At 47.2% G+C, this 24,780-nt stretch overlaps 1 protein-coding gene across 5 annotated transcripts in view; it reads left to right on the top strand.

Annotated features, from left to right (window-relative positions):
• Window positions 1–24,780, top strand: part of lrp5 (low density lipoprotein receptor-related protein 5) — a 50,592-nt gene that overhangs the window by 21,027 nt on the left and 4,785 nt on the right. For all 5 annotated transcript variants that reach the window (XM_062546759.1, XM_062546761.1, XM_062546758.1 and 2 more), the window contains exons 9-20: window positions 13,234–13,450; window positions 14,669–14,958; window positions 15,166–15,392; window positions 16,590–16,774; window positions 17,007–17,330; window positions 18,457–18,653; window positions 18,986–19,203; window positions 21,682–21,872; window positions 23,093–23,302; window positions 23,608–23,733; window positions 23,996–24,232; window positions 24,567–24,680. In XM_062546759.1, coding sequence (XP_062402743.1) covers window positions 13,234–13,450; window positions 14,669–14,958; window positions 15,166–15,392; window positions 16,590–16,774; window positions 17,007–17,330; window positions 18,457–18,653; window positions 18,986–19,203; window positions 21,682–21,872; window positions 23,093–23,302; window positions 23,608–23,733; window positions 23,996–24,232; window positions 24,567–24,680 — 2,536 coding nt within the window. The remainder of the gene's footprint in view (window positions 1–13,233; window positions 13,451–14,668; window positions 14,959–15,165; window positions 15,393–16,589; window positions 16,775–17,006; window positions 17,331–18,456; window positions 18,654–18,985; window positions 19,204–21,681; window positions 21,873–23,092; window positions 23,303–23,607; window positions 23,734–23,995; window positions 24,233–24,566; window positions 24,681–24,780) is intronic.

Here is a 24,780-nt window from a genome sequence, read left to right as displayed (position 1 = left end):
TTCAGTCTGGATGTGAAACTGGCTGCAGTTGGAATAGCCTGTACTGTATATGAGGCCATGGTTTTGGAGACAGCGCACAGTGAACTCTGAAGACGCTGGAGCCATTCATTTTTGCTCCGCTTTTCCTGCCAACATGGCGTAAACAAAACAAGGCACTTGACCAGAGAGTGAGGAAGAAACCACGGAAGGATGCCAAAAAGCCAAGGGTTGCTCCGAAGGTCAGTGGTCTGCCCGTCTCCTGTGTGGGACAGCTCCGGGTGAGAAGAGGAGGGAGCACGAGCTGTCGGAGCTGGAGTGTTGGTTTTCCTGGGAGAGGAGCTGGCGGGCGGGCTGGCCGTCCCGAGCTGATTTGAGAGCAGATTAGGGTGCTCCCGCTGAGGCATTGAGGCCGAGACGAGAGCTGGAGACTCGCTCCACGTGCGAAAGCCCTTTAATGTCTCTCCCAGCGCTTTTGGAGCGAACTCGTGAAGGTCTTTGAGGGTATGCGTGAGGCAGTGTGGGCTGGGTCTTTTTTTGGCAGATGCCTGCACCTCCTCTCTGTGCTCCTTCAGGGAATGTAGTTGTTTTTTGTGGTTGTCAAAGCCGATTTCAGCGGCAGTGCTGCAGGGGTAACAGCATCCTTAGCTCCCCGCAGGGAGAGGGAAGGGGACAAACAGAGATGTTGGAACAATCTCTTTGTCAGGTGAACGCTGTCAGAACAGATCATCTTCCTGTGCATGCTAGTCCATAAAGCTACTGTTGGTGTATTTTGCTGGCATTCTGGTCGTGGCACTCTACAGTTGAAATCGGAAGGATTTGGGGAATAAAAACGTTCCATCTGAAGCTGTGTGGATAGACGACAAGTACAAACTGTAACACCTGATTAGGTGTGACCATGTGAAAATTCTGCTTTGGAAGGGTAAAGGTTACACATTGGTTACACAAGGCACATTTCTGAAATGAACAAGTGGCCATGAATTGCGTTTTGCTTTTTGCTATGTGAATGGAATTGTGTCTTTTAAGTAATGATGTCACCCTGGCTTTCCCATAAGAAAACAAGCCACTGTTTTGTATGGCTAGAAGTGTGCTCTTCTCTGTGATCTGTGAGTTGACCTCCTGGGGAAAGCCCTTTACCAGCGGGCTCTAATCGCTGCTCCCCACAACCCTCCACCCTGGCTCTCACAATAGCCAGCGAATAATGATGGCAGTGGCTGGCCCCTTACAGACCCTCCCTCGCTTCACACACACACACACACACACACACACACACACACACCACTGCACCAGATGTCCATTTGAGCGGTAGGTCCCATTCCTTGAGGTTCCCAGCCATATCTGATGAGTATGTCCTCCCACCCCCAGCCCCCCTCAAGCCTTCCCATTCTGTTCTTTAATTCTCTCTCTTGCCCCGTCTTTACAAGGGTTCTTCTGCTGCCTCTAATGAAGCTCCTTGGCCCAGGCTTGGTTCAGCCCCTCTCAGGCTCTGAAAAGAGGAGAAAGTGCTTGAAGTGCTAATGGCTAGAGGCTGGACTGCTGCTCTGTTGGCTGCCGGCCCTCATTATTTTCTTTTTCTAAAAAAAAAGGCTGTTTTTGTTTTGTTGTTTTTTTTAGCAACTTTGTTCTTCTATTTGCTGTTGATGACGTACAGGTCTTTAAGAGGGGGTTAAAGAATTGTTTTTAGTGAAAAGTACCTTCCAGCATTTGGAATGTGGCTGTTCACTGGATGAATGCTTATAAATAGAGGTCTGGAGGCTTTTTAGCCCTCCTCCTTGCCCTCCACTCCTTCCCCCTCTTTTCTCTCTCCTTCTCTGCTGGTGACAGGGCCTGTCTGAAAAGACTTTTTTCTCCTCTCCTTTTTCCTTTCCTTGTTGTGAGCTGAATTGCATTCAGAGGAGCCGTGGACATGTCCATTGTTTATTTTATGGTGTTTGGAAAGGCGTGGAGCCTGCACCCCTTTGGAGAGCAGCTCGGACCCATGTGCCTTGCTCCGCTCCCATGCCTGGCGTCTGGGAGCTGAAAGTTATAGTGTCTGTCACCAAAAACCACTGAAGTAGTTAAGATGAAAAAGCCAGCAAAATGAATGTTGATAACAGAGGTGTCTGCGGCTCTTGAATGCATTATCACAGGCCACTTCAAAGGAAAGTTCTGCAGTGTTTTGCGGAGTCCAAATTCCATTCTGAGATGATGATATCCAGGCGTTCTAAGATTTGCATGTAAGGAGTGTATATTTTCACTGTGCAGTTGTTATTCCATTCATTTTTGGAAGATCTTCTGGTGCCCATCTGAATTTATATTTACATTTTTCCAAATATACTTCACTGAATGGTGAAGTTTGGACTAATAATGGCATAGTCTGCTGCTTGCCTCGCTTTTTAAATGTGCTGCAAAGGTTTTGGGGGTGAGGGGGGTGGGGGTGGGGGGGTTGAATTCACTCCAGGAATGTCTCCTTTCATCTTGGGTCTCCTGCACATCTGAAAAGGAGGTCTATGTTATTGGCATTCGCATTGGAAGTTTTTCCCCCCTTTCTCTGCCCTCCTCAAACAGTACGGGAGTTGTGGGCTTTTATTTCCTCCGTTCGTGTGTTTTTGCTTCTTTTTGAGGGAGTCTAATACCCCGCTCCCGCCCCCTTCACCCATAACTTTGTCTCTCTTCGCTCGAAGCCTCTGATGTTGCCGCCGAGCCCCCCCCCCCCCCCCCCCCCCTTTCCCTCTCCCGTGCCCCCTCAGTGCTGAGATGCTAAAGATAACTCCCCTGACTGATGTGCTGTTCGCCATAGAGAAGGGGAAAAAAGACCCAGCTTTTGTCAGACAATTATGGAGATTGGTGCTTTTCACCAAGGCCTTTGTGACTTTCTTTCTGGCGTGCACCATGCCTACCCCACGGGTCTCTCATAATGGCGAATATGTTTTACAGGGAGATATGGCACCGAAAATACCGAGCTGGCCTTTTCTTGCTCTCCTCGATCTTCCAAGCGGAGATGGACTACAGTACCTCTAAACCTCTAAACTGCTGAATCTCTAAACAGCTTTTTTTTTATATAAAAAAGTTAAAGAAAAGCATACTTGTGAAAAGGATCAATAATGTTTTCTTTCCAGTCCCCTCCAAGTGCCACTTGAGGGGACTGGGTGCATTGTGGTCCGCCTCAGCCGTGAAACTTGATTTGCACAGGATTCTCTCCCCAACAAGGGCCTGCTCTACAACATTAGCCATGCTAATGATGGCCCCCTTTGTCTCTGCGTTAGCGGCTTGTCCAAGCCCTGTCAGAGTCAATGGGGGTGAAGCGCAGGGAATGGAACCCCAATAAAGTCCCCAGAAAATCGTGGAAGGAGATTGAAAGCTCCAAAGGTCAAGCTTCACTGGTCAGGGGCACGTCATCAGGACGAGGCTTAGTCTTCCCCTCTGTCTTTTTTCTCTTTCTCTCTCTCTCTCTTTCTCTCTCTCTCTCACCCCTCACTCAGACACACACACACAGCAAGCGAAAGATATGCGAATGTGTACAACAATCTGGTCTCTGGTCTGTACAGTCTCTTGTTTGAGTGTGCTTAATCTCTAACTCCAGAAACCTCTGCTCTCCAATTTCTTCGTCTTATATGGAGTTGACATTGCAGGTCAAAATTGTCGGCAGAAATCAGCGTTTACAGATTCACAAAATTATTTCTGTGATTTTGTTTGAAGTCAGGCTTTTTTCTTTTCCAATGTTAAGTCATATCCATTTCCACATCAGTTCTCCTCATGGTCTTTGCTGAAATGTGGGTGAACGTGGTTAAATAAAAGAAGTTTTTAAACCTCTGGTTTAGCCAACAGCTAAATCAGTTCAAAGAACTGTTTTGTTGTTAATTGCCTGGTTACTTTTTTGTCGCAGTTACGTCGAAACCTTTTGATGTTTCCCCAATTCCAAGGATATGTGGTTTTTTGACACGTCTTTGGAGGGAATAAAAAACACCTGTTTTGCGCAACTCTTTCCGTCCTCTCTGGCCAGAGGTCCGCTGTCCAACCATTCCCTCACTTTCACCCCATAATGCATCTTGGAGTCATTTCAGACAAAGAAGAAGACTGATTGAAAGCCTTCTACCTCGAAAGCAGCCATTTTGTATAGTGGAGAAAGAGCTAAACACCAGCACGGCATTTGGAAATCTCTCTTGCGAGTGCAAAGAGCGATGCATTAAAAATGCGCCCAGCCGTCGGGATGGGAAGCATTAGAGGTTTGTTTATAGAGGGAGAATCACTTTCCTTCCCCCTCCTCGCCTGTTACTCGCCTTAAAAACTCATCACTTCCCCAGCACTACTCAAATGGGCCACACGTACACACACACACTTTTGGAAATAACAATGGAAATTTTCAGTGCGGTGGGTGGTCACAGGAATGCTAACGCTAGCACTCCTGGCGTAAATGGCTCTGTTCCCCCGTGCTTTCTGCCCAGGAACAGAGCGTCCTCTGCCCAGGCTGATCGGACCTGAGCCCCGGTAAGTGTGAGGTCTGGCTCCTCCAGAGGCGAGCTGAACAGAGGCATATTTTCCTCTCTCTCTCTCTCTCTCTCTCCTTCTCTCTCTCTCTGTCTCTCTCTCTCTCTTTCTCTCTCAGCCCAGCTCCACACGACAATCTGTCTCATTTCCTCTTTGGATGTGCTGCCGCTGTCCCACATCTGTCAGTCGTCTGCCAGTGAGGTGGGGAGGGGGTGAGAAAGGAGAGGAAAGGAAGGCGTGGAAGGACAAGGGGCCTGGGGGGTGGGTGGAGGGATGGAGGGGAGCGCCAGCTTGCTGCTACTGCTGCTGTTCTGGAGATGTTTTGTGGCTTATTAACATGAGCGTGCCGTGGCTACCCCTCTTTCCACAGCCGTGTTTTGCGGTAAGGAGTCGCCAGCAGCTGCTGAGTCCCTATCTGCTGCATAGCAATGCGTCCCATATGGCCTCACAGTGCAGCACCACACTGCCTCTGACGCGCACACAAGCAATAGGATGCAGTTTGTGTGAAAGATGCCTCCTCATCTGCCCACCAAACTCATCTGTACCGTCTCAATCGCTTTCCTTTTTTCTTTTCTTTCTGGGAGGTTTTTTTCTTTTTTTCATTCGCTCATTGTCTTTCTTCCCTCTATGGTTTCGCCTGCTGTCTTGCTTTCTCCCTCAATATACTTCTACATTTTCCTTTCTCTGTTGCCAGAGTGACCTTATTTGGGTGTTTATTTATTTGTCTTGCATGTGAAGGCCCTGCCGCGATGTGAATGTAATTACCTGTTGGCTGGGCCTCAGCAGGCAGTTGGCAGGCCCCGGTTTGGAGCCTGTGTTCCTGTTTAAAGAGTGGCTGGTGTGAGAGATTTATTGTTAGTGATGCTCTCCAGACACCAGCTCAATTGCTTGCCCATATTTTACATGGGAGGTGCAATGGGTCCGTGTGTTTGGGGGAGGGGGCGTTTTTCTGCTGTTGCTGCACTCTTTTCCCCCCTCTTCTCTCTGAGCCATAGTGTCTCAAGCTAGGCTTGCTTTACCATTGTTGTTGTGTGCTTTGTATTAATGCGTTGACCTGCATAAGATTGCAGTTTCGAGCAGGACTTTCTCAAGCGAAGGCTTAGAACATAATATGCTCATATCTTGGCAGACTGTTTCTCATGTATCAGATGATGTTTGGTTGAGAACCCACACTAACCATGACGTCTCAGCCAGTCTGTCAGACAGGATGTTTAAATGTGTTTGTTTATGGGTGAAATGGGATACACAGTTTCTGTTCAGTGTCCTCAGACAACACCATCAGTAACGAGCCTTAATAAAACAACTCCAGTAAATAAACAACTCAGAACAGCCATTGGACATTTTTTATGAAAAGCTCCCTTGCCATTAACTCAGAATCGGTTTCGTATAGTTTGTGGAACTGGTAGGTAATATCTGTTATCTATCTATGATGAGTTTTACAGCCACTCAGTGTACTGGGGCTTTCCTGAAGAGTGTTTTGGTGTTATTGACAGTGACACTTTGATTTTTGTTTGGATTTAGTGTTTTGTTCTACTTGTCTGGTTTTCTCAACCATTTCATGAGGACTAGGTTGCACGGGCTACCAGCTTTGTCATGCATCTTTTGCCATCTCCGATCGAATACGTCATAGTGCATCCTGTTAGAGATTTGCCACATTGCTGGTATAATATTTACAGCCATTTATAACCATGCTGGATGTGTTTAAGATTTGGTCAATCTGCTTCTCCTTTGCTCCCCGTGCACCAGACTGCTTTTGGTAGAATGGCTAATGATTTGCTGATTCAGACCAAGCCTCTCTCTGTCTGCCTCATTTAATACGACATGGCATCACATCCCCAGCAGCTGTGCCAAGGAGTCCCCCAGTGCAGCCTTGTTGTGGTTTCACTGCTGCATGTCAGACGGGTGACACGGGGCTCCTCCGCTCCACTCCGCTCCGCTCCTCCGCTGCTGCACAGGGGCCCCCTAGGGTTCAGTGGCAGGACCTGGCCTGCTCCTCATCAGTGCACTGCTGCCTACCCCGGCGTGGTCACACTCTTTTGGCTTTCACTTTCAGCTACAATGAAACTACTCTGGTTACTCAAGCCTGTGCCTTGAAAGTATATATTTTTGGCCTTTTTGCCTTTATTAGTATAGGACAGTGAAGAGGTAGACAGGAAACAAGTGGGAGAGAGAGATGGGGCGGGATCGGGACATGACCGCAGGCCGGATTCGAACCTGGGTCCCCGTGGGCACTCGGACCACAGCGCCCCCAAGCCTGTGCCTTTAGCTAGCCTTTCCTACCCCAAGGAGGTCAGAGCATAGGTAGCTAACAACACTCTCAGATTCAGAGGAAGTTCTGGGATCTTGCCCCTTTTTGAGGTGCCCACCCTGCTGCTGTGGCTGCTGCTGAGGTCAGGAGTGTAGGAGGTCTTGTTTGTACCAGTTCTCTTTTCTTCCAGTCACGCTCTTGTAACATAGCCCAGAGATGTTTTTTTTTCCATAGAAGGAAACACTTGGGGTCCTTACATCTACCATCCATGTTGTTTTTTTTAAGGTTGTTTAAGGGTTGGCATAAAGCTACCCTGTGGTCGTGATGATGCATAACATTGCGCACCAACTAAATTAAATTACAAATAATTTAGGAAACCAAATCTGCTCTCAAACCCATTTATCAACACTGATGTGCACACTCCATCAGACTTAATCACAAAACAGTATGTTAGTATTGGCTTCATTTAGACAGCTTTATTTAGTAACCCCTAGTTTTTTTTAGAAGGCTTTGCAGGACCAGGCTAAGATGCAAACCCCACTCCAATCTCTCTCTTTGCTGGGATGATGAGAATATCACCCTTCTTCCTTCCATTCCGAGGACAGACTGAAGGGAAGAAGGCAAGTTCTGAGGGGGAATGGTAGGAAGCACATGGAATGTAGAGCTGATGGGAGGGGCGAACCAGAAAATGGAGACCGCATTCTGTTTGAATTAAGCAGGCGCTGTTCTTGGCCCTCTGCAGCAAATGGCAGATAAAAAGATAATATCATTTGTAGCCCAGCCGGGCTGGCTGTCAGAAGCATTGGCCAAACCGCCAGTGAAACCGTATGAGATTTCAAAAGCCCCCTGCAGCAACTCCTATAAGCTACGTTTTGAGGACTGAAACCGAGAGAACGTTCTAATTGGTAAAACGTGTCAGGTGAGCGCTCGAAGGCACCGAGAGGGTTTGGTAGTGTGGAACTCTGTTCTAAGGCTGTTCTTTGAGGGGTTTTAGTGTCACACCCTGCAGAACATCCCGAGTTTTGTGGCTCCTCTTCAGCAGCCTAAAACAACATGGTCATGAAGGGTGGGATGGACAGAAAAGAAGAATCATCCATGTTAGGTTTTGGGTTCGTGTCTGTACAAACTCTCCTCTGGATATAGTTGTTGTAGAATTCATTTGTTGAAATGGTTGATTTGAAACCATCAATTCCTCAGACTGCTTAATGAAACCATCTATTTCTCATCCTAATCACGTAATATTTTTTTTTATCTGACTGAACAAATGAAGTTTTGTATTCAGTCATGCTTGTGCTGGAACACTTCATCCTCAGTTCCTGATGTGCTGAGTGCAGATATCGCAGGTTAATGGCATTCAGCTTCTTGATTGCTTCTTGATCGATCATAGTGTTAGCCTTGGATTTAAATGGAGTGGAAGTAAGATCATGAAAACCAGATGCTTCCGTATGAATGCCTATAGGTTCATCACTCTCCACTCTTTGTTTATCTGGGCCTCAGATTACCAGGAGAGTCTGTGAGAGCCATTTTAGTGTCCCAGTGCCAAGCCGAGTGAATTTTTCATGGCATCCCCTGTCACACAGGAGATTCTCTGAAGCCCTTTCTGAAGGCCTGACTTTTTTGTCTTGCATTTCAGATGAGACTTTTGTTGTGTTTGTTTTGTCTTGTTTTCCCTTTCAGGCTGAGAGTTAAAAAAGGGGGATTCTCACACTCAATAATGACAAAAAAAACTCTCTCTTCTTGCTCTGCATAATTTTCTGTGTGGAGAGAAGAAAGACCGCCGTAGAGAGAAAAAAGCTGTACACCCATCTTTCAGTTTAGATAGCCATGTCTAATTCTGGCCCTAGCAAAAATGAATGGGATTTTTTGTGAGGGAGGGAAAAGACTCCTGCTGCTAGGAGGGCCATCAGAGTTCAGGTTTTTTGTGTCACATTTTCTTGGTCCTCTCCTAATGCAGCGGGATGGGAAAACAATGTCCAAGCTGTTTTCAGTCGTCTCTGCCATTTAGTTTGGCCATAGTTGGGAACGTATATGTTTGGACACACACACACACACACACACACACACACACACACACAAACACACAAACCTGATTAACCTCATTTGCTGAAAGTATAATGTAATGTGAGAAGTTAAAATATTAGAGGGTTTTCTAGTCACAAGCATGTCTGCTGTTTTGTAATTTGCACTTTAAAGTGATTCCATTGTTCTGCCAATAGGACATGACTAAATGTATCCCTCTATAGGTGCCCTGTAGGTGAGTCCATACGGGCCTATATGTCTTCCTCTGGCCTTGTGTTTGTTGGGTGTCCTGTCCTCAGCACATCCTTCCCCTTTCCCACCGGGCTCTCTCTGATTGAGCCAATTAGCCACCGGGCATCTGGAGCGCCTCGGAGTCTCTCGGCGTCTCTCCGAACACAGGCTCCAGTGTGCGCTGGGAGGCGGAGACCACAGGCCTCCCCGTCCATGTGGACCCTGCGCCCGCCAGTGTGCGCCTCTCTGACCTCCACTTAAGGGTGTGAATCTCCTCCTTTTGGTTTAATTTGTTGTCTTTAGTCTGATTGAAGAATTAAAAATGGCCACAACCAGAAAAAAACGAGGCAATTAAATAGCACTGGAGGTGCTAGCACAGGAGCTAGTGAAGGAAAGCATGATCTGGCTGTAATTAAGACACAAGAATAAAAGATGGGCTGTGCAGAGAGTGGAAAACAAGGGATAAGGTAGCTTGCGTAGTGCTGTAGAACTTGTAGCGTCTCTGTTGACTCTGATGTCTGATCCCCGAGCCCAGAAAGAGATTGGATCCCAGCGCGCTCCCTTGCCCTAGCCTCAGGGAGCCGTCCCGCCCTCCGTCTGTTTCTAGCGCGCGCCGGTGTCCCCCCTCCCCCCTCCCCCCTCCACCCTCCACCCTCCAGCGGGCCGCGCGCCCCTGAGCCCACAGAGCGGCCCCAGCTGCAGGCCTGATCCTCTGCCACGCTGTGAGGTGAGCCCGGCCAGGGGAGGAGAGATGTCACCATGCTGAAGGAACATGACTCCACAGAGAGCACTCTAATCGTACCTGGATTAGAGAGAGTCAGGGGTTATCCAGGGGAATGCCCAGGCACACAGGCACAGAGAGAGAGAGAGAGAGAGTTTGGGAGAGGCTCTCAATAGCCTGCTGCAACAGCGCTTAGCCAAGTCACTGTCTCCTCGACTGCACAGAGGTACACGGACTCTCTCATTCTCCCCATATCTTACATTTCATCCCGCACCATTTCATGCTCCTTCATTCCCAAGTTCCTTCCTGAAGTGTTGAGCTGAACAATGTGCCGTGGTCCACAGCAGGCTTTTTCAAGGCAAGGGGAAACAGATGTCTGAAAGGTATGCTGTCCAATAAACCAGTTAATCACACCAGTGGAAAGAATCCACACCTCGATGCTGACAAAACCCTCTGAGACCAATACGGATGAACCCTCAGCATATCCTGTTGAGCCCTAGAAGAACACTGGTGTCCTTTCAGCGTATGTCAAAAACGGGCCATCAGATACATTTCTTTATTGACGGCCGTATTTTTTTGTTACATTTTAAAGTTTTAAATACTGAGCTACATAACTCAATTCATTTCCCCCGTCTGGCAAAAACAAGCCACTATGTTTTCATATTGAACTGATCTAATTTCCAGAGAGCAATGCTGAAGGTGTCCAGATATGAAAACACTTTTGGAGAAAATTTAAAAGGCATGTGAAATGTTGTGTTGTTTCGTGGGACTGTTCTGGATAGTTAGGACTTGGAGGACTTGTTTGTACGTGGACTACTGCTCTATCTGGAATTTGCTGTTGTTGATTCAACATGATCCTGGATTTTCCCATTCTTCTAAGCTCTTGTCGGGGTTGTTGTCAAGTCCGTAAACTCAAAACCTCTCTGGAGCAAGCTTGTTTTACATAAAGAGAATTATCTTACAGTCCTTGTTGTAAACTATAGGACACCTTTGTTAGCCGTTGCCGTTGTACCAGTGGGACCCTGGTACTTCTCTGTCTGAAGCCACTGACCCGTTGTGTCATCTGGTTTGTTACTTCAGTCTGAAGCGTGGATTGAAGTATGAATGAAGTGAATCCCTCCACCACCAATCATTTCCACAGTTGTGTCCATCATGCAAAAGATCACTGCACATTTCTGCCTGTTATTTTACTCTGCTTCTCTCATTGTGTATGTATGGAGTGAAAGACATACATTTCTGTTGGTTATTCCTCTATTATGCCTTGAGCCTTGAGTTGGAATTGGCCATGAAGTTTTGTTTAGGTGTCGAGGCCTCCATGACAGGAGGTGAAAACCAGGTGAAAACCGAGAATCCCATTCCATCTAGATTTCCTTCTTGCGATTAGTTCTGCAGTATCGGTATTTTTTGCTTCCTTGGCAGATTGTTGATTCCCTTTCCCCTCTCACACTTCCTCTGTTCGTGTTGTTCCAGCGTTACATGTGCAGACTTCGCTGGACTTCTATTCTGGTGCTGCCTTTGTATGAGGGTGAAAAATGTATTTCGTCCCACCGCATTCAACTGCTGCTTTCTCTCTCTCTCTCTCTCTCTATCTCTCTCTCCGTCAGTCTCTCTCTCTCTCCTTGTCTCTCATTCCCTCTGTGTCTCTGTGGTACCTTGGAGAGGAAGCCACACGATGCCCCAGCTGTAGGAAGCAAGGGGCTGAATTACAGAAATAAATCATGTCCACACTCCGAGAGGGCAGTAGCCCCTGGCAGCCGGCCGGGGCTCCACTCGGCCCGCTCCCCCCGGCCGCCCGCCGCAACACAGGAAGCGGCGCAGGACAGCCCAGAGACGCGCGGGCAGGAAGTCTTTGTTTTAAGAGCCCCCTTCACACCAGAAAATAGGCCACATTAATCCTGCCTGTCACCCCATGCACAACGTCCACACGCATAAATTGCTCATCAGCCGCTGACAGCGCTTGAGGAAGCGCTGGAGCTGTTTTTTTTTTTTTTTTAAAGTAAGACTGTCCATGTTGAAATGTTTCAACATAGTGGCAATGTCAATGTTCTGATGATCACACAGGTGTGAGCCCCCCCTTCTGTCCCCCACAGAGATTTGAAGGGAAAGTATTTGTTTGTGGAGAAGTTCCAGTTGTGAGCTCATATCCACAGTATTTCCGTCTTTACTCATTCATTCTTTTCACTAACCACTAGCAGACAATCCAAACAATGTGGTAGCATTTTGACACACCACTGACGGTTCTGAAGGCTTCATTCCAGATAGTAAATTGCATTGATGTTCATCCATCTTGTTAGATTGGTGATTAGTAGTCCTTGGTTTCGACCTCACAAAGGCTTGTTGCTATTTGAGCTTCACTGTACACACCCCTCCCTTCTATGCTCCTGAAACACTGTGTTGATTGGCTGGGGTTGTTTATGGCTTGGTCCGAGCCACGGTGTTTGTTTCCGGTTTGCAGAGCCAGGGCTGTGTGTAGTCACCAGGGTGTTTCTGAGTGCAAACACAGACTACTAGAAGATCTAGACATTGTCTGAAAGTGTGTGGGATTAGGATCCTGGACTGCACCTTTAAATGTGCTGGGGCCGTCACACTTCATATTTGTTGGTTTAGAGCTGTAAGTATTTACTTCAGCTTACACCAGTTTGCCATAAAAAAAAACCCTCCCGTCTATTTTCAGAATCACATTTTCTGTAATAGTAATGCAAGGATAGGATGCAGAGGCTATAATTTCAGCCTTTTCAAAAACTTCAACAGTGGTTCCCAAGAGCACATTTAGTTCCAATACTCTCTCTTTCTCTCTCTCTCTCTCTCTCTCTCTCTCTCTCTGTCTCTCTCTTTCATTCTCTCTCTCTCCTTCCCTCTCTCTGTCTGTCTCTCTCCCTCCCTCCCTCTCTCTGTCTGTCTGTCTCTCCCTCCCTCTCTCTCTCTCTCTCTCTCTCTCTCTCTCTCTCTTTCTCTCTCTCGCTCACACTTGCATGCTTTGGCACCATTCCCCATATCACTTTACCTAATTTTCTCTGCTATAATGGATGCCTTGTGACTGGAATCCTATACTGTCACATTTATTCATTTAACATGTGATATATTCTGCAAAAGTAAGGTTTGTGTTGTGCCTTCTATTCTGTACAGACAAACTTGTGTTTTGTCTTTAACCATATAATCAGTCATGCCACCCCCAATTGCTTAAAATAGGTTCTCTGTTGGCAATTGTGTGTGGAGTTTTATTTTTTCATTAGTTTCAGCAGTGCGTCGGTTCATAAATGCTCTAAGTAATTATCAGATATGCTGGATCTATAAAGTTAATTCAACACCTGTGTCATAACACCATACTGATGAAGACTGACTCATTAAAGTTGTTGTCTAATCAATCTCTGCATTCAGTCAGCATGACATCATTCATTCAGTGAAACGGAATGTGGTCTGGCAGAGATGTTAAGCATCCCATCTGTTTGGACAAGCAAATAAACCATGCAGCAAACAAATAAATGAATAGCCATCGGTACGGCCATGTTACTATGCTTCCATTGGGTTCAGTGCTATGAGGGTGTTGAACACGTTGCTTATTCTCCCCCAGGTGATCAACATCGACGGCACGGGGAGGATGACCCTGCTGGAGGACAAGCTGCCACACATCTTCGGCTTCACGCTGCTCGGCGACCACATCTACTGGACGGACTGGCAGCGGCGGAGCATCGAGCGCGTCCACAAGCACACGGCCGAGCGCGAGATCATCATCGACCAGCTGCCTGACCTCATGGGCCTCAAGGCCACCAAAGTCACCGAGACATCCGGTAAGAGCCCACCTCCTTTGAAGAGATGATCATCTCTGTGATGGGGATGGAAGGAGATGCATTTTATTAGTGGATTTACTCAAGTCAGAGACCATTTTTATACCAGGTACAAGACTCTAGTTGTTATTTTGCGGATGTATACTTCTGTGTCATACACCCATATAGGGGCAGGTTTGAATGATTGCTCATGATTGGTTGAGATAATGGATTGGCTTGTTTGTAACTAGTCTGAATCACTCTCCACAGACCTGGTGGAGAGTTGTTTACAAGGTGCCGAGAGTAACATTACCTGCCATTTGTTGTGACTGAGAGGATGTGGGACTCCTTTGTTGTGGTAAACTAATTGGGGTGGAAGTGCTGGTCTAGCTTTGATTAAAATGGGTCCCTTTTAAGTGTTATGGAGGTGAATTTCTTTTATAGCTTGTTGGTGGTCCCTTGCCTGTTTCCCAGGGATTTATTGGTTTGAAATGCCTCGTAAGCTGTCTACCTGGACATGTTTCTTTCGGCCTCAGCTTTTGCCGTAGTTTGGTCATCCATGTACAGAAGGCTGCATGCTTCTGAAATGTTGAAAGAGTAGGTTTAGTTTGATAGGGATGCTAAATAGGGATTACATCTACAGCTGTACTGTTGGGGACGCATGACAGCTTTCCAGATACTCGGAGAATAAGCTTCAGCTAGCAGTCAGTCCAAATGTTAATGCCCCAGTCTGTTGTTGCAATTCAGGTGATAAGGTTTAGGGTTTAAATGTGCTCTTTACACAGAAGTGTTTTTGGGTCACATCTATCTGCACTGAAACAAGTTGTACAACTTTATTACTCTGTTCAAATACATCTGAGGTATTTTAATGAGGTTATTTAAGAGCTGTGGTAATACATTGCCACACATAACATGTCATTACAATGGCAGCTAGTTAGGGTAGATAAGTCGGTATCATAGATTAACTAGGGGATGATGGGACAGAGTAGAAATGTGTAACCTTTAAACAAGCTAATACTTCAGCCATTGGTGCTTTATCAGGGAAAGCTAAAACAACAGTGCGCATTCTTGGTCATCACTTCTCTCTTACTGTCTTGTTTTATTCCACACAGCCAGTCAATCCTGTCCATGTGACTCACTTTCAGTATTTCTCATTCTCTCTCTCCTTCTCTCCCTTTTTTTTCTATGACTCTATCCCTCGTTCTCTCTCTCTCTCTCTCTCTCTCTCCCCGTCCCTCTCAGGAACCAATGGGTGTGCGGAGACCAATGGCGGCTGCAGCCACCTGTGTTTCCACCGTCCGCAGGGCCTGCGCTGTGCCTGCCCCATGGGCCTGGAGCTGCTGAGTGACCTGCGCACCTGCGTGGTGCCCGAGGCCTTCCTGCTGTTCACCAACCGCGCCGACATCCGCAGCATCTCGCTGGGCACCAACAGCAACGACGTGGCCATCCCCCTCACCGGCGTCAAGGAGGCCTCTGCCCTGGACTTTGACGTGGCCGAGAACCGCATCTACTGGACCGATGTCAGCACTAAGGTGAGTTTTAGGAATATATTATATTGAAATATGGATGCTGACACAGCACGCATACTCCTCAAAACTATCAGCACTGGAGAAATGGGTGATTGTGTACGGTGTGTGCAGTACTCTTCTTTTTTATGTGAATCTATAAATCATTGCTTCTCATTCTCAATCATGCTCAACCAATCCCTTCTCATTCTCGATCATTCTCTGTGTTGTCAGACCATAAGCAGAGCCTTCATGAATGGCTCCTCAGTGGAACACGTGATTGAGTTCGGTCTGGACTACCCTGAGGGCATGGCTGTGGACTGGATGGGCCGGAATGTCTACTGGGCCGACACTGGCACCAACCGCATCGAGGTGGCCCGTCTCGATGGCCAGTACCGGCAGGTTCTTGTCTGCAAAGATTTAGACAACCCGCGTTCCCTTGCCCTGGACCCAGCTAATGGGTGAGTGGGTCACTGGTCCTTTTCCCCATTCACAGTGCTCTTTCAGTTACAACCTGCTTTGCATTGATGTGCATACCCAGAGCCAGTGTATGGTTCAGCTGAGTTGTACAGGTGTTCTAGTTGCAGCAAACAAGAGCAAGACCAATAAAATTAAATGGAAACTTAGTAACCAATTTTAAGAATCCAGAAGCAAAGCCTTGTCCCAAATTCCTCTAGTCACCTTGAGGATAGTTCATCAGGTATGCTAAATCTAGTCTGACTCACTCAAAGAGAATGGGGCCCTTATTATGCTAACATCACACCCCAAGGAAGGGGAATCCCATTTGTGGCCCAAATCTCTTCGCCTTTTGGCACCAAATCTGAATATGTAGGGGGTGCTTAAGGAGCGTGCAGGATTTCCACCTGGGCGACTAGGACAATCCGAACACATGTTAACAAAAGGAGAGAATGCCTGAGAGGCCACAGGAATGCCTCCAGCAGCCGTCGGGGACGTGACTTCATGCCCAGAGTAACGCGCAGACATGCTGGCATGTTGGCACAAGCATGTTTTCACATGAAAACGCAAACACACACTTACATACACACGCTCAAAGAGCGGGTAAAATGAGACGCTGTACAACTAAGATCAGTCCTCACGATTCTTCTAAAGGATCTCCATAGACCCGACCAAATCATTTTTAATTAAGAGATGAATTTCAACCTGAAACGCTAAGAGACGTTGGTAACAACAAACAGTAAACACATTACTCAGTAAAAGTAATTTTGCGCTGTGATACGCACACCTGCGTATGAGCTGCATCGTTGCTACTTGCGTGCCAATCCAGACCCATTGAGTTCAGGCCATTTTAAAAATGCCTGACGATGACTTTGATTAGGAAAATGCATTCAAGCGTAGACCGCCTTCATCTCATGATAAATGACAAGGACAGAGTTGGATATTTTCCCGTCCCTAATTGCTAGTGCTGGACATGAAGTCAATATCCAGTACGATTTTTCAGTTCAGTCTAGCTGTACCAGTGATTAGTGATTTACACAGCAGGGTTTTGAATGTCTTTGGAAACCTTTTGAAGATACGACTTCCAGAAGCAGCCCCTCTCCTATTTAGTGACCGACCGCGTGTGGAAGAGAATGCAGATGGTCACGTAGACGTGTTGGTGGTGTTGATGACTCTCTGTCTCTGTCTCTGTCTGGACGCAGCTACATGTACTGGACGGAATGGGGCGGCAGGCCGAGGATTGCCAGGGCACACATGGACGGGAGCAACATCGTGACTCTGGTGGATAAAGTGGGCCGCGCCAATGGCCTCACCATCGACTACATAGACCAGCGGCTCTACTGGACCGACCTGGACACCAACATGATTGAGTCCAGTAACATACAGGGTGACTAAGCCATTATATGCACACACACACAAACACATGCACAGATTGCTATATTAAAAGTGAACAGAATCTAAACCCTTAGTGGCTCACGTTTTTAGATTTATTGTTTGACCAAACATATGCATATATGCACTAGACTGTGATTGCTGTAAACACGGCAACTATATGGTAAAGGTATTTGTCTTGCTTGTGCTATGCTGACGTTTAAAGCCTGTTTCCCCCCTCCTGCCAGGTGAGGATCGGGAGATCGTGGCTGACGACCTGTCGCATCCCTTTGGCCTGACGCAGTACAGCGACTACATCTACTGGACGGACTGGGACCTGCGCAGCATCGAGCGGGCCGACAAGCGCAGCGGCCTGAACCGCACCGTGGTGCAGCACCACCTGGAGTACGGCATGGACATCCGCGTCTTCCACTCCTCGCGCCAGGACGGCTCCAACGAGTGCTCGCAGAACAACGGCCTCTGCGGCCACCTGTGTCTGGCCTCGCCCTCCGGGGCGCAGTGCCGCTGTGCCTCCCACTACACGCTCGACTCCTCCGGACGCAACTGCACATGTGAGTGTCGGGAGTTCAGGGTTTGGCAGCTGCTTAGTTGATCGTTTCCATGTTCTGGCGAAGAGCTCAATGTGTTTTCTTCGGTCACTTAGTAGACCAGAATAATGATGCTAGTTTAAGGAAGATGTTGTGGTTTTTTTGTGTAGCAGATATATGAACATTTATGTATAACCTATGATACAAGGAGGATATTGGACAGTCAGGGTATACTTAAAGGAGTCCGCAATTTGGTTTATGGTTTTGTGAATGGTTGTTGATATTTGAGCTCAGCCGCCAATGAAAATGCACTACTTTTCCATACACCAGAAATATTGTATTGATTGGCTGAGAATATGTATGGTGCGGTGTAGGGTTGCCATTAACAACTCATTTTCTTTCAAATGAATCTATCGGCTATTTTATCGTGGCAGTTGGGGCAGTAATTGCAATGACATAGTCTAGCCTGCATCGATCAATTTAGGGTAAGTTCAGATTTTACAAACACAAGCACAAACACATGCAATTCTAAGATCCTTTGGCCTCAATAATGAGTGTAGTCCTGTTTAGTAGCTATAAGGACAAATACTTCAAAAAGGTCAAGTACAAGGACTTAGTGCAAACTTTTAAAACACAGCTGGAGGACAGTGAGGAACAGTTCACTGGAATAATTAGAGGAACAATTCAGCAATAAGTGTTTTGGGTTAGAATGGTACACTGCCCCTTTAAAGCCAGATGTTTGGAGAGGAATGAGTAAGAGGTTGGACTGCACAGTTAGTTTAATTAGACCAATAGATGAGAAAATGTCTAATAGGTCGGAAAGATCTTTATCTGGCTTACTTTGGAATATTGCCCCCATTCCTTCGTCATTACAATTTTGGTCAAGTAGAAGCTATATTCAATCTTGATGTGGCTCATTGAAAATATTGGCAGTCATTCTGGTATTTTCTCACAAAAGCTTTCCGTACTTCTGTCATTTTTCTGCTTTATACTGGCACCAATAACGAAACATGTCCTTAACTCACTTAATCATGAAACATCTTTGCATGAGGAGCTGTGATTTAGTCCCATTCTCATCTCACACCATTGGCTCTGTAAAGCGCAGTGTCTCCTTTTTTCAACCTCTCGTCTCCTCCGGCTTCCTCTCCAGCTCCCTCCAGCTTCCTGCTCTTCAGCCAGAAGACGGCCATCAGCCGCATGGTGCTGGGGGAGCAGAGCCCCGACATCATCCTGCCCATCCACGTGCAGCGCAGCGTGCGGGCCATCAGCTACGACCCCCTGGAGCACCTGGTCTACTGGGTGGACGGCCGCGGGAACATCAGACGGGCACGTGATGACGGAACCCAGGTGAGCGGTCTGATCCGTCCCCGATGGCTGCCCAGCTCACGCTGCTCTCACACCTGGTGTGTTTGGAGCAGTTGAATCAGTGGAGCATTTCCCCCCCCCCCCCCAAAGATTGGTGTACTGTATTTGAGGGAATTAAAAAAAGAATAAAAAAGATATACACACACACACACACACACACACACACACACACACACACACACACACACACACACACACACCATCGCACGCACTGCCTTGAAGATGACCACTGGCATCGATCATCTGGCCTCCTTAGTGCTCTGACCTCTGTCCTGACCCGCTCCTGTTCTCTGTTCCCTCGTCTCTCTCCGCAGTCGTTCTCCGTGGTGTCCACCACACCCGTCTCCCACCAGGCGGACGCGGTCAAGCTGCCCCACGATCTGAGCCTCGACGCTTACAGCCGCACCGTGTACTGGACCTGCGAGACCACCAACACCATCAACATCCAGCGGATGGACGGGACACCTGTGGGCGTGGTCCTCCGAGATGACGTGGACAAGCCCCGTGCCATCGTGGTCAACGCCGAGAAAGGGTGAGAGACAGACATTCAGACACACTCACTCCGAATGAGATGTTTGCTCCAGAGAAACTCTCTGATGGATGTTCAGATGCCTCCAAGGGCACTCTCGAAAAGCCACGGTAGTATGGGAGTGTCTGTGGGAGTGCATGCCTGGCTAACAGACTAGCGTTCATACGGCTATGTGACACTGCCATTATTTCTCACCACTGTGGCTGTCAAGTGTTTGGGCAAATCCGTGCAGCAGCGTCCCAGCAGGAGGGGCCTGTTCGGCAGCTCAGGGGTGATTAGGTGTCTGGTGAGCTCCAGTTGACAGCCTCTGTCATTAAGAGAGAGAGAGCGCTCCGTCTCCCGTGGAGTGGATTTCTTTCTTCCCTTTTTTTGATAGGATCGGAGGAACGAGCCACTCCCTTTGGTGGGGAGCTGGGAGATGTGTAGCATTAACCCCGGGCCCTCCGCGGAGCCCCATGTGCCGAGCATATGGGCCATCTGTGGCCCTGCGCTGCGCGGCGCTGCTCGCTGGCGGTTGGGCATGGTTAGGGTTTGGCCGCCTCCACTGTAATTGTGCGTGCCCATTGTTAGTGGGCCTGCCGTCCATGTTAGTTTCTATTTGCAGCTTTTTTCCCTTCACAGCCCAGCCTGGCTTGCACTGGAAAAGAAAGCTTAATAGATTGCTGCAACCTTTTCACACGTGTTGATAATCTCTGTCCTGAGGTGAACCTGGTGCACAGAAATGGTTAAGCTCACAGGAGAAGGAGTTGTGGCAGTTGTGATTGGCTGTGTCTGAAGTTTCTTTTTTCCCTATCTTTTTTTATAATTAGTAGCTAGTCTCCCCTCCCTGGTGGCTGTATATTTATAGGTGCCTTTCCTAGTCGCTGGAGCTGCCATGCTCAAGTAAATGACGCTGGGCTTGTCCCCAGGAACAAAAAACAGTGGAGCTGCTCATACACTGGGGACGAAGGCTTGTGGTGGTCTTGATCTGAAAATTGTGAGCTCAAATTCCTATTGGATTCCACATTCTAAGCGGCTCACTTCCTCTGGCCACGACACTTCAGTGTGTGGCTGATGGGTGTGAGGAGGTCCAGCCCTGTATACAGTACTTGACAGATGTCTGTCACTATAGGGTCACATTTTTCCCCCTTTTTATGGCGTGTTAGCTTTTAAAACACAGAAATAGAAGCAGCAGCAACAGCAGCAGCAGCAGCAGCATATGTGCCAGATGCTTTGTGTGTGGTTCCAGTCATTGTGCTGATTTCATTATTTGACTGGAATTCTTCAGGGGGGTTGAGGGAGTCTCCCTTTCCCATTTCATTATCAGTGTGATGTAATGTGCTCAGTGGCCTCAGTTGTGACGGGGCTTACAATCGCTTAGTCAGAGGGATATATAGCAAGAAACTTGCAAGAAATTTGTCTGCTGGACTTGCATTGGAGAATTGGCTCTAGCAAAGCTAAAAATGTGTTCTTTGATTTTGGCAGAAGTGTCCCTGTAATTGTAGACATCTGTTTTGTGGATTTGTAATCATTCTAAAAACTGACAGTTGGGTGTTTGACTGTTTGGCAGTAAGGTGTGTTATTCCCCTCGCACGAACACCATCCACATTATGCACTTGATCTGAATTGATGTGTTTGCCTTTGTCTAGCGATATAGACTAAGCAAATTGTCAGGGTATGCTTGTACTCTTTTTGAGCTTCTTAGCAACAAAGTCACTCACGCTCTCTGACTAAGACTTGTAGGGGTGTCTACATCAAGCACATGGATCTCTCTCCTAATTAGGGGAGTCAGTGTGACACCCAGCTGGCACTAAGATAAGACATCCAGTATTGTTCCCTTTGACATGCATTCATGAAGCTTTGCAAAATTGCAAGCAGATGAGGAAATGCTTTTTTTCTCCATCCAACATTTGATTCTAAACAAGTTCTTTGCGTGACTATTTGTGTGGAGATGATAAAAACTGGCGTCAGACATAGCAAACATTGTATGAGAAGTCTGTCTTTTTCAGGGGTCATTAGTGGTTCTCTTTTTAGTGTATGTTTCCTCCCTTAATATCTGCTCTGTCTGCCTTTCAACGGAACACCAACATCAGTTTGGACACTTTTTCCTCTCTGTTGTATTTCTTTAGCAACAGCGTCTCCACTACAAACTCCTCTAATCTCACTTCATCTTTAGACTAGGGTGTGACCATAAAGCATACCATAAAACAGTTCTTGGTCATAAACAGAAATTCTTGCACCTCTCATGTTTATCATTTGCTTCCGTCTCTACGCTAACTACACTGATGTGAGGACAACATGACCTGCATTGTGACTCTCTGACGTAGTAAACATGAATGGGGAAATACATTTTGTTGTCTGTGTTCTCTGAACAGTGACAATAAAGTTTAATCTAATCTAATCTAATCTAATCTCCTCTAAATGTAAATGATTAGCAGCAGTAGAGATTAGAACTATATGACAGTTGGCCCCACTAAAGAGCTGCCTCTTATTGCTTCCTAGGTACATGTACTTCACCACAGTGCAGGACCGCTCTGCCAAAATTGAGGGTGCGTCTCTGGACGGCACGGAGCGAGAGTCCCTCTTCACCACCAGCCTGATTAGGCCAGTGGCCCTGGCCCTGGACAACAAGCTGGGCAAGCTCTTCTGGGTGGACGCCGACTTGAAACGCATCGAAAGCAGTGACCTGTCAGGTGAGTCCTCGTGTGATGACGGCTGTAAACCCTGCTAATCAGTGGAAGTGCCAGTGCCAACGGGTCATTAAGTCATAAACAGGTGGGAGTGACACCAGAGAGGGTTAAAGCGGAGCGAGAGGCGCAAGCGTTCGATCATTTCCGCGTTCTGTCTTCGCAAAGGGTAGGGGTGCTAAATCCCCCTTTAAGCAGACCTGTTAACATTCGAACTGAACTGCTTGCCAATCTGACAGAGATCGATATCCCACTATGACGTCTTTGCGACACGCCTCTTTAAGCAGACAGGAACTGTTCGAATTTTTATTCCATAGAGATGCATTATGTTGCTCTATCTTGTCAGTAATTAAGGATCTTTGGTGACACCTGCATACTTTTGCCTTGTAAATTGAGCCTCACCTGATTCTTTTACAGACTTTCTTACAGAAACAGTCTGATCTCAGTCTGGTTTGTTCCCCTGAGTCAGGGCTCAACTAGTGAACTTTGAACGGTTCATCAAGGAGGTTGCCCTTCCGCTTCTGATTTGAAGCAGAGATGCCAGCAGCTATTTCTTTCACAGGATGCTGATTAACGCTGTTAGTTTTACTCTTTTCCTGTCGTTGAGCTATTTGCCTTGGACAGAGAGATCCTGATCTCACACTGACATGATTATGCCGTGCTGATCTCCAAGTGCTCCACCCAATACAGTTCCCATGCAGATTTCAGACTGATGACACTGCATGCTAGTGTTGCGAAACAAATCGCCTTTCCTCTCAGTAGGATACAGTTTTGCAAAGGAATAGAGATTTCTTGCCTCATTGAAGTTTTGTGCGAAACTCTGTGTTGACTTTTCTGTGAATTTGTTGGCCCTCCTCACTCTCCTGTACCACAGCACACCATAGAGGATCATGCTATTAGCTGGCAGCGGCAGAGCTGTCAGATCATAACCAGATGCTGTGTAGTGTCAGCTTTTTGATACATGGGACAGACGAGCATTCCATTCCCTTTTTGTTTACCCCTGTTCACTGGAAACACCTATTGTCTGTGGGAAATGTGAACTTGCACTAGGCCAACAGAGCTATAGAGTTACTACTGCAGAGTTGCTATAGTCTAGAAATAATGGAATAGAGTTAAAGAGAGGGGTAATGATGTCACTGTCACCAACACAAATGAGTTCTACGTTATTTCAGCTTTGGGTTGGTGTCGTACTTGCTCCTCATGCGATCTTCTTTTTGTCCTCTCAGGAGCCAATCGGATTGTCCTTCAGGACTCCAGTATGTTCCAGCCTGTGGGTCTCACGGTGCTGGGAGACCACTTGTACTGGATCGACCGGCAGCATCAGATGATCGAGCGCGTCGACAAGCTGACCGGAGAGAAGCGGACCCGCATCCAGGGACGGATCATCTACCTCACCGGCATTCACGCAGTGGAGGACATTGACCCAGATGAGCTTGGTGAGTTTTAGCTGTAGTCCATGTTGATGGAAGCACTCAGAAGTAGATTTATAAAAACGTTTCACTTCTATTGGTCAGGTAATTGGCATTTGAACTGTTGTGAGGCTTTTGCCAGTGTAGTCAGACGTTCATATTTTTGCCTGCTGATGCCTGAAGGTGTGTAGATCAGGACAATGCAGTTAGTCATGTAATCATTCTAAGCAGTTGTTACAGGTACTGTAGTAGTAGTAGTAGTAGTAGTAGTAGTACTAGTACTGGTAGTTATACATTGATCCCTAATTTGATCTTTTGTCTATTGTCCACAGCGGCCCACCCTTGTTCCCGTGATAATGGCGGCTGCTCCCACATCTGTATCGCCAAGGGTGATGGAACACCACGTTGCTCCTGCCCCATGCACCTTGTGCTGCTGCAGAATCTTCTCACCTGTGGAGGTACGGGACCCTTAGCTCTCACTGGAATTCAATCTGGCCCTCAGTCTAGAGTTTTGACCAAAATAATTCAGCACTTTAGATCCTCAAAGATGCATCATAATAAGTTGGAGAACCCTCTAGAAGTGTCGCTTCTAATCTTTGACATATCATGGTCTGTCTGCTGAAGTCCTTATTAGTGGCCGCAATGTTGAGCAGCTGGTGTAGAAAGGCCGCTGGCCAGTGATGCGTCATCTGTACTGATCTCTGGCATGTCGCCTCACAGAGCCCCCTACCTGCTCCACGGAGCAGTTCACCTGTGCCACCGGGGACATCGACTGCATCCCCATGGCGTGGCGCTGCGACGGCTTCGCCGAGTGCGACGACAGCAGTGACGAGGAGAACTGCCCCGTCTGCTCGGCCCTCCAGTTCCAGTGCGATAAGGGCCAGTGCATCAGCGCCCAGCTGCGCTGCAACGGAGAGCCCGACTGCGCAGACAACTCGGACGAGCAGGACTGTGAAAGTAGGTCCCCTGTGCACACCGCTATTAACAGAGTTATTAATCACCGTCATTTCCCAACTATTAGCTGTGGCTTACACATTGATTTTGCAAGAGTGAAAGCAATGTATTGAGGTTAATTGCCAGTTAATATGGTATTGATATAGTTTTGTTTCTTTTAACTTGCATAAAACACTGTCCTGTGGCTTATACACAATGCGGCTAATACACAGGGAATTACTGTGAAGACTATTGTACATGCAGCATGAATGGCCCTACATGTACAGAGGACTGAGAATATAAGATGTGGTGGTGAATGTCATGGATGACTGATGGTTGTTTTGTTTTTTTTAACCAGCCATCTGCCGGCCCAACCAGTTCCGCTGCAGTAATAGTCAGTGCATCCTGAAGAAGCAGCAGTGTGACTCCTACTCGGACTGTGCTGACAACTCTGACGAGATGTACTGCGATTGTGAGTTCACTTGCATCTCATACCAAATGTGACTAAATTGTTGCTGTTGGTGAAGAAGTGTGAAACCTCCTGAAAGCAGGTTGTGAGTCGAAAAAAGGGT

Source organism: Sardina pilchardus, chromosome 10, assembly GCF_963854185.1.
Source record: "Sardina pilchardus chromosome 10, fSarPil1.1, whole genome shotgun sequence".
Taxonomy (NCBI): domain Eukaryota; kingdom Metazoa; phylum Chordata; class Actinopteri; order Clupeiformes; family Clupeidae; genus Sardina; species Sardina pilchardus.
This window is presented reverse-complemented; position numbering and strand designations above follow the sequence as displayed.